Source organism: Anabrus simplex, chromosome 8 (assembly GCF_040414725.1).
Source record: "Anabrus simplex isolate iqAnaSimp1 chromosome 8, ASM4041472v1, whole genome shotgun sequence".
Classification (NCBI taxonomy): domain Eukaryota; kingdom Metazoa; phylum Arthropoda; class Insecta; order Orthoptera; family Tettigoniidae; genus Anabrus; species Anabrus simplex.
Window position 1 is genome coordinate 163,145,104 of NC_090272.1, and position 17,117 is coordinate 163,162,220.

General features: G+C 41.1%; 1 protein-coding gene across 1 annotated transcript in view; it reads left to right on the top strand.

The window, feature by feature from the left end:
- The window catches only part of LOC136879242 (dipeptidase 1), an 860,664-nt gene that overhangs the window by 244,755 nt on the left and 598,792 nt on the right, over positions 1 to 17,117 (top strand). Inside the window, exon 2 of the mRNA XM_067153050.2 lies at positions 1,512 to 1,689. Coding sequence (XP_067009151.2) covers positions 1,512 to 1,689 — 178 coding nt within the window. The remainder of the gene's footprint in view (positions 1 to 1,511; positions 1,690 to 17,117) is intronic.

The window sequence follows — 17,117 nt, forward strand, 5'->3', positions numbered from 1 at the left end:
CGCAGCTGTGAGCTTGCATCTATTAGATAGTGGGTTCGAATCGCACTGCCGGCAGCCCTGTAGATGGTCTTCCGCGGTTTCCCATTTTCACACTAGCCTGTACCTTAAACTCTAGAATACAAACCCCCGTCATTTTTACGACGGATACTTAGCAACACAGCTCTATCTGCTAGGCATTTCGTGCTACATTTCTGTCCTCCTTAGTTACTCCCTACATTACCACGAGCTTTGTCAGTGTGCGTGCATTGTTGATTTCAAAGTAATTACCGTTGCGTCGTAAATTTTACGACGATTTGTGACTCCGTATGCTAAACGTGGCAAGGTAAGTTCTGTAACAAAATTAAATTGCATTACTCTTCTGAATGAAATAAGTATTTAAAACCACAGAACTTATCATACGCGTATTGGTAAGTAAATGCATGTTGTTATTGTTAATGCAGATGAGTATTCTGCAAGGAGATGACCCGAATTTCGGAAGAAAAATTATGTCATTGATTTTTTGGAAAAAGAAGAGGAGTGTGGTTTGTGCAATGATTCTAGTTCTGATGAAGAGGTTGATAATGTACAGGCTGACCGACTGCCTGATGACATAACGCTGACGGATAGAGACGAAGAAGATATACCAGCACGGAATACTGAAATAATCCCAAGCAGTCGTGACTTGAAAAACTAGGTGTCAACACTCTGTAAAATAACATACACGTTAATGCATACTTCATACATTAATTTTTTTCTGCAATTACTTTTTATTCACCACGTATATAAATAGTCGTAAATTTCACGAGAGTTTGTGTACCACCAAATTAGGGTTTGAGTTCTAGGGTTAAGGCCACGGCTGTTTCTTTCCCACCCCTAGGCTTTTCCTATCATATCATCACCGTAAGACCTATCTCTGTTGGTGCGACGCAAAGCAGGTTGTAAGAAAAATGTTTATTGACAATCTTCTGTCTTGCTTATTGAGTTAAAGATTGTTCGTTTTGTGCTATAGTTTGAACTGCAGTTGCAATCCACAAAGAAGAGCATATTGCTGAAAGTAAATGGCCAAAGGGAAGTTGCTCAAGTAGTATTGCAATAGTATTAATTTCCCCATTAAAAGCGGTTATGTTATTTCCAGTTGAAACATAGTGTTCGAGATACTCTTTCATTAGTAATAAAAACCATTCTCACTACCCATCATGAATGAGATATACGTAATACATCGACTGTAATTTGTTTCTCGCTAAGACATATACACGTAAATAAAATTACATTTCAGTATTTTAAACTTCTGAGAAACTTTAAGGATAAGAATTATTTCAGAAAACTGGATATGATGTGTTCAAAACCTCTGAAATTTATATGCACAATTCTGGACACAATATACAAACTGTTACAGGAAAAACTTCCTGTGATTTAGAGACGCATTGTTCATCTAGAAGAGAAAAATGATACTTAAATGACATTTTTGATTCTCAAAGGTAAAAATACAACATCATATAGATCTAAGATATCTGTATATTTTTATGTTTCAGGTACAATGCCTACGAAGGTGAAGCCGTGGTGTGTAGGACTGGGCATTTGCCTTCTCTTCTCAGCGGTGGGTGTAGGGCTGGGAGTACCTTTCGCCTTGAACTCGTCAGGACCCTCCACGCATCAGGAGAGACTCGAGGTTGTTCGGAGACTCCTGAGAGAAGTTCCACTTATCGACGGGTGAGTGATATTAATATATATTAATATATCTATTAATACCTATTAATTTGATACATGGAGTGTATGGATACTCTACGTCAACGATACTTAAATTCTACATTCCGAGTTAAAGCAGAGAGGTATCAGTGTCAAGACGTAGACATGATAATAAGCTTTGGGGTATAAATTTAAGAATGCTTTACCGTTGGTACTCTCGTTCGCCACCAGATGTCTCACTGTACGCTAGCATTCCAAGTGGGAGTCGACGACACCGTCTAAGCTCCAATTAAGATGGTTTTTTGTTACACCGTACGTGCGATGCGAAGTAAGAGCAAGGTCAGCAGACTAATTCTTCTGACCTGTAAGTCATTGGTTGCGTTTTATTGTATTGTATAATTTTTATTTCTTTGACCACATTTGTCCCTGATTTGTCTGGTGACCTTGCTGTTACTTCGCAACGCATGTATGGTGTAACAAGAAACATCTTAATTGGAACTTAGACGGTGTCGTCAATTACCCTTGGAATGCTAACCAGTGAGCCATCTGGTGACGAATGAGAGTACCACTTACTATAGACTAACGTTAAGGCATTTTTAAATTCAACCCTTCATTACTGGAGAAATCTTTCTCTGAACAGTCGATATTTTCTTCAGAAGATGGGAAGTAAAGTGTGGAACGTAAATAATTTTACCTTGATTTCTTCACAAGGCAAAAGCCCAAACGTTCATTATGATGTCTACAATTACGGCCATAAAAGAAACAATGTCAAGGCGTATCTATGGACGTTATTATTTTAGCACAAGAAACGTTTTCTTGTTCCTACCTGATCCGTACGAACGTACGAGTTAGTTTAGGAAAAGCACGAATCTTAAAGGGTCGCGATAGCCACCTTAACCCGAACTTCAATGGTTGAGCGGGGCTTGCTGTATGTGTATTTATTGTTTTTGTTGTTGTATCTGGCAAACAGGTCCCTACACTTCGTTGATAGGAAACTAGAACCGAAATTTGCCGTGTAAAGTCTGATGTATATATATATATAACATTTCGAGGAGAACAACTGCTTTAAAATGTTCTGCACACGTTTGTTAAGTTAAGAAATGACCTACTAGAAAAACTGAATGGAACATCTGCCTAAATCATCATATCAATAGTCCAATTGAAGACATGCTCGCAAAAACGGTCTAACCCTCACTTTGCTTGAAAGGAGAAAATTTAAGTTTTGCAAACGGAACAAACAAAAATATACTGCATTAATTTTACCTGGTGTATTGCACATCAAATCAAAGTATACATTCAGGAAAATCTTTTCATAGCAATTTTAAGTTGTTTTATTGCAGACTAGCGATGCAGAAGCTAAATGAACTTAAGGGAAGTTGTATACTCAATGTACATGTGTTAGTTTTGTAACATACCTACCTGACTTTGTGATAAATGGAAGGAAAATACAAATAATCCTGGCAATAAATTATATAATATAGATAAGGAAAGTGTTGTTACAAACAAATAATACATAATATATCAACAAACGCAATAATGAGGTTGGCCTACAGGTACTTAATCCTGTACCATAACCTAATCATAATCAGGAATATCAAAAAGTGGATCGTCTTCTTCTTCTTGAACGGGACTACATGCATTGGAAGCAAGATTTCTGTAGTATGCATGATACAGAGGGGGTATGTAATCCAACAAGTCTAAAATATCCTTGATTTAGGCTGGAAGTACAGGCCTAGGTCTCTGTGTCGTCCATGTTTGTTGTTTACAAGCAGTAGCCAGGGTCACCAACATTGATACAATGAACATTCTGGGGTAGGTACATATTCATATATAATCAGGGACATTGTATTCTCAGTAATGATTTTGTTAATGATAAGTTACATTAAAATTCTTATGTAATGTTCATAATGTTAGCCGCTCTCGGCAAATTCGTTGTTTCAATCATTGGTTCACCACCACACTACACCACAATGTTAGTGCTAAGCCTGCAATGTTGCGTACACTTATTTAATTTCTGCTCTATAGGGGTTAGCCCATTTTTGCATTCTGACAAAGGCCCTCAGGTTAAACACTCAAATTTTCACCTACTGCATTCCTCTAAATGATCCCTCCTGATATTAACGTATGTAGGAATAGTTACTATTCATGTTGCTCAATAGATAGCAGCACCTAACTCACTTTTTTTTTAATTTTGAGGGTTAGACCGTTTTTGCGAGCATGTCTTCAATTATATTGAAATGTCAGGAGTATAATAGAGAAGTGTTTTTTCAATAGATGCTATTTCTATCTTCAAAAAATTGTGGGAAAAGCACAAGAAACGTAAAATAAAAGGCACATGGAATGTACCCATGATCGGGTTTGACACAAAGGAATTCTATGTTCCTGGTCTGGATTATTTATGGCAATCGGTAACATTCAACTACTGTTGTGCATGTGGAGGAAGTACTGATTTGTGTTTTGGAACTGGAAATAGCACCTTTCGAACAGATACTCCTCATTTTGATGTCAAGGAATTAGTGACGATCCATTTAACATATTTTAATTTTATCATTGCCTGCCTCCGAAAAGTGATTGTTAGCATTATTTGCTTCCGATCTCGAGGGCTCGGGTTCTATTCCAAGTACTGCCAAGGATTTAAGAATGGCAGGATTCCTGCTGTGTGGTTAAAATAGTGCGTGCAACTCACTTCCATTGGGGGGTGTGCCGGAAAAAAGTGCATCTCAAGACGAGGACGCGAGTTTATTTTATTATTATTATTTTATGTCGAAGGATTTGAAAACAGACTGTCTAGCGTTTGCTGATGATATGGCCCTAATTACCAAAGACATCTCTGATGCACAGAAAGAGATTGCTGCACTGAAAGAGCAAGCAGCAAAGATAGGACTTAAAATCTCATATGAAAAATATAATTTATGACAAATATCAAAACTGCTCCACCTGAACTTACCATTGATATGAATAAACTTGCAAGAGTAAAGGAATTTATGTACTTAGGTGAATGGTTCGCTGAAAATGGCAATGAAAATTAATCTGTAGCTTCAAATATTGAGAAAATGGAAATTGCTTTTCAAAACACAAAGAATTTTTCTAACAAAAAAGGTTTGTCTCGGAACAGTAAAATTCGTTATCACTTACCAGTGAACAAACCTGAAGCTCTTTATGCGTCAGAAACGCTCAATTTACATCATACAAATTTAAAAGAACAATTGAAGATTAAAGAAAGGAAAATCATGAGAAAAATGGAAGGGCCAAGAATTAAAAATGGAATACATTACCCCAAATCAAACTCGGGAATATAGTTTAAAATATATTTATCTAAACTTACCGATACAATCAGACTGCGATGAGGTCAATGTATAAGCCATTTGGAAAGAATGAATAGCAACAGACTTACTTATAGAATACGCAATTGTTTGCAAGTCGAACGTATGAGATAAAAATGGTATTAGCAGGTAGAGAAAGAACTCACTGAATTAGGATCGCTAAACCTGCAGGTTAGAAATGTGATCAGGAAAATTGTTCGCACGGAGGGGGGGGGGGGGGTTGAGGAAGACGAGAAGAAACCAACACGACGTACCTGGTCGGAGGAACAGATATTAGAAGAATCGATGGAAATGAAGAACTGTTGGGCAAGGAGGAGAGCTCAACAAATGTTGATTCCGCATGACATATTCGCACAGAAGGAAAAGAAGAAGAAACAGAACGATTTTCATGATACCTTTTCATAACACGTACGATGGAAATCATTTCTTTAGTATTTTATTCTCTCAACCTTGCACCCATCCAAAAAATTGTGTCTCTAAAGAATGATTCAACACACCTAGCGAGTTGACCGTGCGGTTATGTCCGCGTAGCTGTGAGCTTGCATTCGGGAGATAGTGGGTTCAAATCCAACTATCAGCTGCTGTGAAGATATTTTTATGGTTTCCCGTTTTCGCACCAGGAAAATTCTGGTAATGTATCATAATGAAGGCCATCGTCATTTCCTTCTCACTCCTAGCTCTTTTGTATCCCATCGTCACCATAAAACCTAACTGCGTCGTTGGGGCATAAAGCAAAAAAATTGAAAAATTCAACAAAATTTGTGTTGGAAAGAGGACAAAACGATGTTAAGTACAGAAAAGTACCGGTACCAGAACATATCCACTCATCATCATCATCATCATCGTCATCATCATCATCATCTCCTTAGTGCTTGACCCGCAATGGAGCAGGGTCCGCTGTTTTGCAAGCCAATCTCCATTTGGAACATCTTGTCTATGATCGAAGCAACTCCCAAGATTTTCCGGATTTCTAGGTTGGGGGCATGATCTAGCTTTGTAATCCAAGTGGCCAGCGAAGCATGCGCATCTCCATGACATGAAGTGCTTGCTCGTGCTTGATTGTTGCTGGCCAGTATTCAGAGCCATACAGAGCGACTGGGCGAACAACAGTCCTGTAAACCTTCGATTTCAGGTGAATTGGTATCCGACGATCGCAGAGAACACCAGTAGCTTGTCAGCACTTCATCCAAGCCATATTTACTCCTGCACGGTTGTCTGGAATAGTGTCACACTCAGGGTTGACCAAAGAAATAAGGTACTTTCACTTTTTTCTACTTTGTTGGCCATCTATCTGAATGGCTCACCCACTGTGGGGGGGGGACACGCCGACGAAGAATACACCCTTGGTATCCCCTGCCTGTCGTAATATGCGACTAAAAGTGGCGGCCAAGGGATGGTGATATTAGAACCATGTGACTACTTAGAATTAGTACCATTACACCATGGGTCGACATTACTTTCGATTAGTACCACCTTGCGAGGAAAACCGTGGGTCTACGTTACATAGGAGCAGTGCCATTATACGAGAAACACTACGGGTCTGGGCGTGGTTTGTTATAAGTGTAATCGTGTACATTGCTAATAGTCCGGTTTTCATTCCTCCCCTGAAGGGGGAGGCGGGCCTCTTAGACGGTGACGCCGTCGCTCAGGCCGGGAGATTTGTTATGGTGAAGGAGATGTGCGGAGAAGGTGAGGGGGTAGGCGGCCGTGGCCTATACTATGAACTGTCCCGGCATTCGCCTTAGTGCAGGAGAATGGAAAACCACGGAAAACCATTCTCAAGACAGCCGACGAGCGAGGCCAGGCGAGAAATGCAGCACTGTGCCCCAGGCCCGTCTCCCGAATGCACAGACGTAGAGCTACGGTAGAGCCGTGACCACCTCTCCTCTGCTCGGTTGGCCGGTCAGAGTACAGAGCTTATGGGACAACAACCCACTCTGCATCCACCGACGTGTACATTGCACCGGTCGGTTCCACTGTGTTCAGAATGGGTCTGCATTACCTATGAGTAGTACCACTTTGTAAGGAACACCATGGGTCTACGTTGCCTGTGGTTGGCACCACACTGTGAAAAAAACCACGGCTTTGACTGGCGTCCCTTATAAGTACCACTGTGAAGAAAACTATGGGCAGCGTTGCCTGAGAGTAATACAGTTATGTGAGGAACTCCATGGGTTTGTATTGCCTGTGATCAGTAGCACTATGTGAGTAACACTCTGAGTATACATGACCTGTGATTAGTCCCACTATTCGAGGGTGTGCGTTGTTTGCGAGTAGCACCCTTATGTGCGAAACACCATAGGTTTGTGTTACCTGTGAGTGGTGCCATTATGTCTGACATATAATGGGTCTACATTACCCGTGATTAGTACCACCATGCGGAAAAAACCATGAGCCTAAGTTACCTATGATTAGTACTACTATAGGAGAAACACCATGGTTCTACTTTACCGGTGATTAGTACCATTATGAGGGGCCGGTGACCTGTATTTTGGACCCTTTAGATAAGCATCATCCCAGTACTTAAGGCATTGTAAATAGCATCCATTGATTGTTTTCTTTCACTTTCATAGTTTATCGTCATTCGTTTTAGACTCTAGTCAGTCGATATATTTCGAAGTTCTTATTTTCATTCCGTTCACCTCGTACCATCAGAAACCGATGACCCAGCTGTTAGGTCCCTTTAAACAACAAACATCATCATCATCATCATCATCATCATCATCGTCCGACACGTTGGCTGAATGGTCAGCGTACTGGCCTTCGGTTCAGAGGGTCCCGGGTTCGATTCCCGAACGGGTCGGAGATTTTAACCTTCATTGGTTAATTCCAGTGGCCCGGGGCTGCGTGTTTGTGCTGTTCCCAAAATCCCTGCAACTGACACACCACACATAACACTATCCTCCACCACATTAACACCTACACATGGCAGATGCCGCTCACCCTCATCGGAGGGTCTGCCTTACAAGGGCTGCACTAGGCTAGGAATAGCCACACGAAATTAAATAAATTAAAATCATCATCATCATCGTCATCATAATCTGAATGGTTCCATTTGTCTGCGGACCGCACTCCTTGTACTCAGTTTTCTTGGTAATGAGTCGAAGTCTATGTGCTCTTAGTTTTCATCCCACTGCTTAACCTGCTCTTGAATCTGTTGATCCTCCTCAGCAGCCAGTAGGACATCGCCAGGATACAAAAGTGACCATGGGGGCGATGACTGTATATCGGAGGTGACTGTGTCCGTACACAAAATGAAGGCAGTAAATAGAAATTTTCAATTCCATACTGTGTAGTATTGACAAAATAGAAACTCAACAAGCGGTAATGTATGTTAGTCAATCTTGTTCTGCCTGTTCGTCTTGTTCTGATTATTCCTTTCTCACACCTGGTGTGTTCGCGGGTGCAAACTCTGCAAATGTGGAATTTGCCCTGTTTTAATGCCGGTTACCCTTCCTGGCGCCTGAAGCCTACTCTACTTCGGGGGATGTGCGTCCTTCTGTGAAGGTTGGTGGTATGGACACACACACACACATACACCCATCCCCAGAACGCTTAATCATTTGTAATAAATGTTCGTCCTAAAATTTTCAAACACTGTGTTACTGACATTTAATGCCATCAGTGTTTAAAGGCAACCATTCTCTCCTGTTCAGCTCCTCATTTCATTTCTTAATAAAAACCATAATGGAGACTCTGTGCTAAGTCTTGAAGGAATATTTTCCACGATCGTCCTCGTCCTTCCTTCCCCATGAATTTTCTTTCCAGCATTTTGGTAAGAAAGCTTTTGTGTCGCAAGGTGTGGCCAGTGAATTTAACTCTCTTTCTTTGTATCGTTAAAATCAGTTCTCTCTTCCCTTGAATTTTTTCTAGAACGCTTTTGTTTGTTCTCTTTTCAATCCATTTAATCCTGAGCATTCGTTTCCAGACCCACATCTCAAACGCTTCCAGTTGTTTACAATCCTGATCTCTGATCGTCCAAGGAGCACAGATGGCTTTTATCCAGTATCCATTTATTTATTTACGTTAAATCACAAATTTGTTCCTAATTTCAAAATCTAAATTCTGAATTGCATTTACGTTTCATAATTAAAAACAGTGACCACCTCTGTGGTGTGAAAGAGGTGTTAAAAGGGCTGGAATGGAGCCCACTCAGCCTCGGAAGGTATATTGAGCAGTGGGTGGGGGGGGTGGGAGTCGATTCCCATTTCAGCCATCCTCGAGATGGTTTTCCGTGGTTTCCCAATTCTCCTCCAGGCAAATGCCGGGATGGTACCTAACATAAGGCCAAGGCCGCTTCCTTCCCTCTTCCAATCCCTCCATAAGGTCCCTGTTCAGCATAGCAGGTAAGGCCACCTGGGCAAGGTATTGGTCCTCCCTCCCAGTTTTATCCCCGACCCAAATTTTGACGATCGAGTACACTACCCTTGAGGTGGTAGAGGTGGGATCCCTTGTTTTTAGACCAAACATTAATGAAGGATGCTGTAATCTAGTCAACTAACACCGTTTTAACTATCTTCAACAGCGAGTATGCTTTGCATTCATTAATTCATCATCTTAAAACTAGGTTACGGTAGACTTCGAGTAACACACCTCAGGGGAAACAACATAACATTAAAGTTTGTGGTTATTGACACTAATTGACTTGTCAGACTCGTGCTTCCAGACTTTATGGCTGTTCATCCGCAACGTCTCCCGAAGCTGAAACTTAAATAATGTATGTAGTGGGCTAATTTTGTGGAATCATTTTATTACACTTTCAAGAAGATCGAAGTGTGCGGTGTCCATTCAGGAAGAATTTACAGTTAAGAAATCAGAATCACTAAGTTTCCTAATACGTATTTTGAGCTGCAGAAGTACTTATACAGACGTTATAAGTTAGGGCCCGGATGTTTATATAGTAATAGGTTAGAATGCGAACTTACTGCAAAGGGTAACAAGTATAGACTACCCTGCAGAACAGTTATGCTATGAGGTTTGCATAAGTATTAGGGGTACAGACCAACAAAATTCCTGGAATTTATGTAACTCTCATATGTAACTCTCACTAGATTACGGAAGAGTGGGCCAGATTACACTTCCTATAAACCAAATAAGTTTGCATTCCAACCTATTACTGCGTAAAAATCCGGGGTCGGGTTATAATATGTCCGGTATCAACTTGAACTTAGTGGGTTCGAACACAACTTTTGGGAGTCTTGAAAATGTTCATGCGTGGTTTTCCGGTTTAATGCCAGGAAAATGCTGTGACTGTGGCCACCGACGCTTCCTTTCCAGTCCTAGTCCATCGTCAGTATAAGAGCTGTTTGCGTACACGTCACGTAATGCACAGATCCTTGGAGGACTTCCACCATCAGTAACATCGGCACCAGGTGTACTTAAGTGAACTTCCCTCCACCTTCCAAAAATTACACTAAGAAATAACCTGGTAGGCGGCTCTTTCCTAGATAACGATTAAGATTATGATTATGATGATAATGATGACGGTGATTATCTCCTTACACGTCATGAAGACTCTTGGAGGGGTGTAAGGTAAAGGGTTCCACAATTAGTAATCTAGGCTCATGGTAGGGTAGATATTACTTCTACGCTCGGCTGCCTTTGTCCCCAGAAATTAACCTGGTACTCATTTGTGGTATAGGCTGAGTGAACCACAGGGCCATGTGCACCTCGACAAGAGGAAAATTACTTTCTATATAATAATAATAATAATAATAATAATAATAATAATACAATCGTGTTTCATCCCACTAATTGCGCAGACGCCGTGGTACCTGAATTTTGTTCAGCAGGAGTTATTTTGCTTACTTGTAAATCTATCAACACGAGGCTTAAATATGTATGCACCTATAAATACCACCGTTCTGAGCTGGAGTCGAACCCGCAAGCATGATGCGTCATGCATTCAACTGGTCACTAAACACGTATGCTCCTCTCACTCATATGTAATGATACAGCGACCTACTTGGAAGCTGGGGAGGAGATGCTTACGCGCAGACATGTGACAGCAGGTGCATCGGAATCACGGTTTCCAGCATTTTGATGCGCAATTACTCATGTTCATTAACAAGGGTCATATCCGAGTCAGTCGTATAAATAATTTCTGGATTTGTTTTATTTTGTCCACCCTGTATAATTACGCCCACCGGTTATAATGTAGAATGTTGTAACGGAAAATTGTTTGTAAACAGATACTTTCACAGTGGCCATGAGTATCCCCTATGCTGTCAAAATCACCTTACAATTTTCCGTAAACACACAACCTAGCATAAGTCCTGCTCATACATCCCGTCGTGCCCTCTCGTAGCCTTTACCATTTCAGCTCGGAGAACCATCCTATCCATCAGGACCATCCTATCCCGAAATGGGAATGGACAGAACACGGGGACAACCTAGCATAAGTCCTGCTCATACATCCCGTCGTGCCCTCTCGTAGCCTTTACCATTTCAGCTCGGAGAACCATCCTATCCATCAGCACCATCCTATCCCGAAATGGGAATGGACAGAACACGGGGACAACCTAGCATAAGTCCTGCTCATACATCCCGTCGTGCCCTCTCGTAGCCTTTACCATTTCAGCTCGGAGAACCATCCTATCCATCAGGACCATCCTAACCCGAAATGGGAATGGACAGAACACGGGGACAACCTAGCATAAGTCCTGGTCATACATCCCGTCGTGCCCTCTCGTAGCCTTTACCATTTCAGCTCGGAGAACCATCCTATCCATCAGGACCATCCCATCCCGAAATGGGAATGGACAGAACACGGGGACAACCTAGCATAAGTCCTGCTCATACATCCCGTCGTGCCCTGCACTATAGACTTTTGTATTCCTTGTCAACATTAGCCTGCTCTCTCGTAGCCTTTACCATTTCAGCTCGGAGAACCATCCTATCCATCAGGACCATCCTATCCCGAAATGGGAATGGACAGAACACGGGGCCTGTCTTCACGCGCAGATCTCTAGAATGTTACGCTCTGCTACTGACGTGTACATGGACACAACGTGTGCTTTACGCGATTGTACACCCAGCTTCGCCGATCTAGTTAGCACCAAATAACCGAACAACTTGTTACACCTCGTCAACAATGGCTTCTACCAAACACGATATCCGTTCTACAGCTTTCAGCAAGGACGACGTTATATTCTATATTATTATACACTATCATCTGTTACGGAAGGAACAGTAAATGTCGAAATTTATCAACTAGTTTAATTTTTTTGAAGACGCCGAAATGCCGCAAATTTTATCCTGCAGAGAAATTTTAAGTACTAGTAAGTATACGGACCTGACTGTGGCTTGTGTGAACACATTAAAATGAGACTGGACTGTGCTGGTATCGAACTCGCTAACTTGGATGCAGGTAGCATCTCAGCCATTTGACCACGCGATAGTAATTTGAACATTACTTCTGTTACATTATCTAAGCACGCTAATGACACGCCATGAAATATAGTTGGCTAATCATATTCTATCTTAGGAGACTCTCAGCAGTGTGGGGAAACTAAGAAGAGTTTTCAATGTTTCAGGTATTTTAAGGCAGAAATAGGTTCCAGGAAGGACATTCCGAGAATAATTAATGAACGAGGGGAGTGTATATGCGAGGATCTTCAAAAAGTAGTATTCAGTCAGTAGTATGTAAAGATTGTTGGTTACAAGGATAATGTCCAGATAGAGGAGGAGACTAAGGCTACAGTAAAGAAGTATTATGTATATATGATAACAATGACATTTACAATAAGATACAAAAGTTGAAAACTAGAAAAGTGGCTGGAATTGATAAGATTTCTGGGAATATATTAAAGACAATATGTTGGGATATAGTACCATATCTGAAGTACTTATTTGATTATTGTTTGGTCGGAGGAGCTATGCCAGATGAATGGAGAGTTGCTATGGTAGCCCCTGTGTATCAAGTAAAGGGTGATAGATATAAAGCTCAAAATTACAGGCCAGTAAGTTTGACATGGGAAGGCATTCTTTCTGATTAAATTAGACATGTTTGCGAAAATAATAACTGCTTGGATAGAAGGCAGTTCGGTTTTAGGAAAGGTTATTCCACTGAAGCTCAACTTGTAGGATTCCAGTAAGATATAGCAGATATCTTGGATTAAGGAGGTCAAATGGACTGTATCGCGACTGACCTGTCTAAAGCATTTGACAGGGTGGATCATGGGAGACTACTGGAAAAAAATAAGTGCAATTGGACTAGACAAAAGAGTGACCAAATGGGTTCCTAAATTTATAGAAAATAGATCCCAGAGAATTAGAGTAGGCGAAGCTTTATATGACCCTGTAATAATTAAGAGGGGAATTCCTCAAGGCAGTATTATTGGACCTTTACGTTTTCTTATATATAAAAATGATATGAGTAAACAAGTGGAATCAGAGGCAAGGCTTTTTGCGGATGATGTTATTCTGTATAAAGTAATAAATAAGTTACAAGATTGTGAGCAACAGCAACGTGACCTCGATAATATTGTGAGATGGACAGCAGGCAATGGTATGTTGATAAACGGGGTTAAATGTCAGGTTGTGAGTTTCACAAATAGGTGAAGTCCTCTCAGTTTTAATTACTGCGTTGATGGGGTGAAAGTTCCTTTTGGGGATCATGGTAAGTATCTAGGTGTTAATATAAGGAAAGATCTTCATTGGGGTAATCACATAAATGGGATTGTAAATAAAGGGTACAAATCTCTGCACATGGTTATGAGGGTGTTTAGGGGATGTAAGGCCCCAACTAGAGTATGGTTCCAGCGTATGGGAACCTCACCAGGATTACCTGATTCAAGAACTGGAAAAAATCCAATAGAAAGCAGCTCGATTTGTTGTGTGTGATTTCCGACAAAAGAGTAGCGTTACAAAAATGTTGCAAAGAGTGGGCTGGGAAGAATTGGGAGAAGGAAGACGAGCTGCTCGACTAAGTGGTATGTTCTGATCTGTCAGCGGAGAGATGGCGTGGAATGACATTAGTAGACGAATAAGTGTGAGTGGTGTCTTTAAAAGTAGGAAAGATCACAATATGAAGATAAAGTTGGAATTCAAGAGGACAAATTGGGGCAAATAATCATTTATACGAAGTGGAGTTAGGAATTGGAATAACCTAACAAGGGAGATGTTCAATAAATTACCAATTTCTTTGAAATCGTTTAAGAAAAGGCTAGCAGATAGGGAATCTGCCACCTGAGCGACTGCCCGAAATGCAGATCAGTACTGAGTGATTGATTGTGATTGATTGATGGTTTTCCGTGGTTTCCCATTTTCACACCAGTCAAATGCTGGGGCTGTATCTTAATTAAGGCCGCGGCCGCTTCCTTCCTATTCCTAGGCCTTTTCCTATCCCATCGTCGCCATATAATCTATCTGTGTCGGTGCGACGTAAAGCGAATAGCAAAAAAAAAAAAAAATGTTATGCAATAAGAATTCGGAAACGCTTACGTCCGGTGCGTGGCCTGGACGTTGCTTGGCACGTGCTGGTTGAAGCATTGCCTTTTGTGTATAATAGAGAACAGCGCACACTACACTCCTGCGTTTGCTTTCCCTGGACCGTTTACAACTCGGCCATGTTTAGGTACTGTAGTGTGTAGTCAAGTTCATTAACTTTCTCCAACTGCATTCAACATAGAACAGTCAAAAATATTCGTATTATATTAGCACCCGTTCACTTTTGTGTTTTCCTTAGCTTTGCTTGTTCTGCCTGTTCAACGCATACTCTGTGTACACCTCTTTTTAACGGAATTGTGATTTTACACTACAGAGCTAAAATATAATCAATTTATTCTGATAATATTGTTCTCTATGGGCCCCAATCCCTCAAACCCTTTAAAATACTTCAGTTTCAACCTGGCCTTCTGTCCCTTCTACTTGTGAGTTCGTGACGTTTACATGGAGCTGTGAAACATTATCAGAGTTAAAAGTTAGCTAAATGCAATTTCCGTGTAGTTTCTGCCGAGGACTCTCTGGAGTCGGCCCCCTCCAGCTATTCAGTATAACTACATTTAACGCTCTGTTGACGCTGCCCAAACCGTAGTATCCTCTGTCACAATATTATGAGTACATGAATTTATGTATCACATTACCACGTTTTACATTTATTTATCTTTGTGATAAAGTGATAAATCTACAATAACTTATTGAGATATTTACTAATTTATTCTTAATCAACAAAAATTTTATCATGCTTGTCTCCTTGGATGAATAATAAACATTGATTCAGAGGGTCCTGGGTTCAACTACAGGCTGAGCCACTTGTTTTCCTCATGTCTTGTTAATTCTTCTGGCTTGGGGAACTGGATTTGTGTGTTCGTCTTCATGCACGTCTCTTCATTCACACAGAACACGTCACACTGTCAACTATTACGCAAACACTCCTCGTCACACAACCAACTATTACAGAAACACTCCACAGACTGACTACTATTTACTTTTTACGTCGCACCTAGATGGTGACGATGGGGTAGGAAAGGGGTTGGAGTGGGAAGGTACAGTGTAGGGTACAGATCCAGCATTTGCCTGGTGTAAAAATGGGAAAATAGGGAAGACTGCCGGAAGTGGAGTTCGAACCCACTATCTCCAGAAGCAAGTTCAGGGCTACGCTCCCCTAATCGCGTGACCAACTTGCTCGGTTAGAAACCCTCCACGTCACACTACGAACTATTACTGAAACCCTCCACGTCACAATACCAACTATTACTGAAACACTGCAGGTCACACTACCAACTATTACTGAAACATTCCACGTCACACTACCAACTATTACTGAAACACTGCAGGTCACACTACCAACTATTACTGAAACACTCCACGTCACACTACCAACTATTACTGAAACACTCCACGTCACACTACCAACTATTACTGAAACACTCCACGTCACACTACCAACTATTACTGAAACCCTCCACGTCACACTACCAACTATTACTGAAACACTCCACGTCACACTACCAACTATTACTGAAACACTCCACGTCACACTACCAACTATTACTGAAACACTCCACGTCACACTACCAACTATTACTGAAACACTCCACGTCACACTACCAACTATTACTGAAACACTCCACGTCACACTACCAACTATTACTGAAACACTGCAGGTCACACTACCAACTATTACTGAAACACTCCACGTCACACTACCAACTATTACTGAAACACTGCAGGTCACACTACCAACTATTACTGAAACACTCCACGTCACACTACCAACTATTACTGAAACACTCCACGTCACAATACCAACTATTACTGAAACACTGCACGTCACACTACCAACTATTACTGAAACACTGCACGTCACACTACCAACTATTACTGAAACACTGCAGGTCACACTACCAACTATTACTGAAACACTCCACGTCACACTACGAACTATTACTGAAACACTCCACGTCACACTACCAACTATTACTGAAACACTCCACGTCACACTACCAACTATTACTGAAACACTCCACGTCACAATACCAACTATTACTGAAACCCTCCACGTCACACTACCAACTATTACTGAAACACTCCACGTCACAATACCAACTATTACTGAAACACTCCACGTCACACTACCAACTATTACTGAAACACTCCACGTCACAATACCAACTATTACTGAAACACTCCACGTCACACTACCAACTATTACTGAAACACTGCAGGTCACACTACCAACTATTACTGAAACACTCCACGTCACACTACCAACTATTACTGAAACACTGCAGGTCACACTACCAACTATTACTGAAACACTCCACGTCACACTACCAACTATTACTGAAACACTCCACGTCACAATACCAACTATTACTGAAACACTGCACGTCACACTACCAACTATTACTGAAACACTGCACGTCACACTACCAACTATTACTGAAACACTGCAGGTCACACTACCAACTATTACTGAAACACTCCACGTCACACTACGAACTATTACTGAAACACTCCACGTCACACTACCAACTATTACTGAAACACTCCACGTCACACTACCAACTATTACTGAAACACTCCACGTCACAATACCAACTATTACTGAAACCCTCCACGTCACACTACCAACTATTACTGAAACACTCCACGTCACAATACCAACTATTACTGAAACACTCC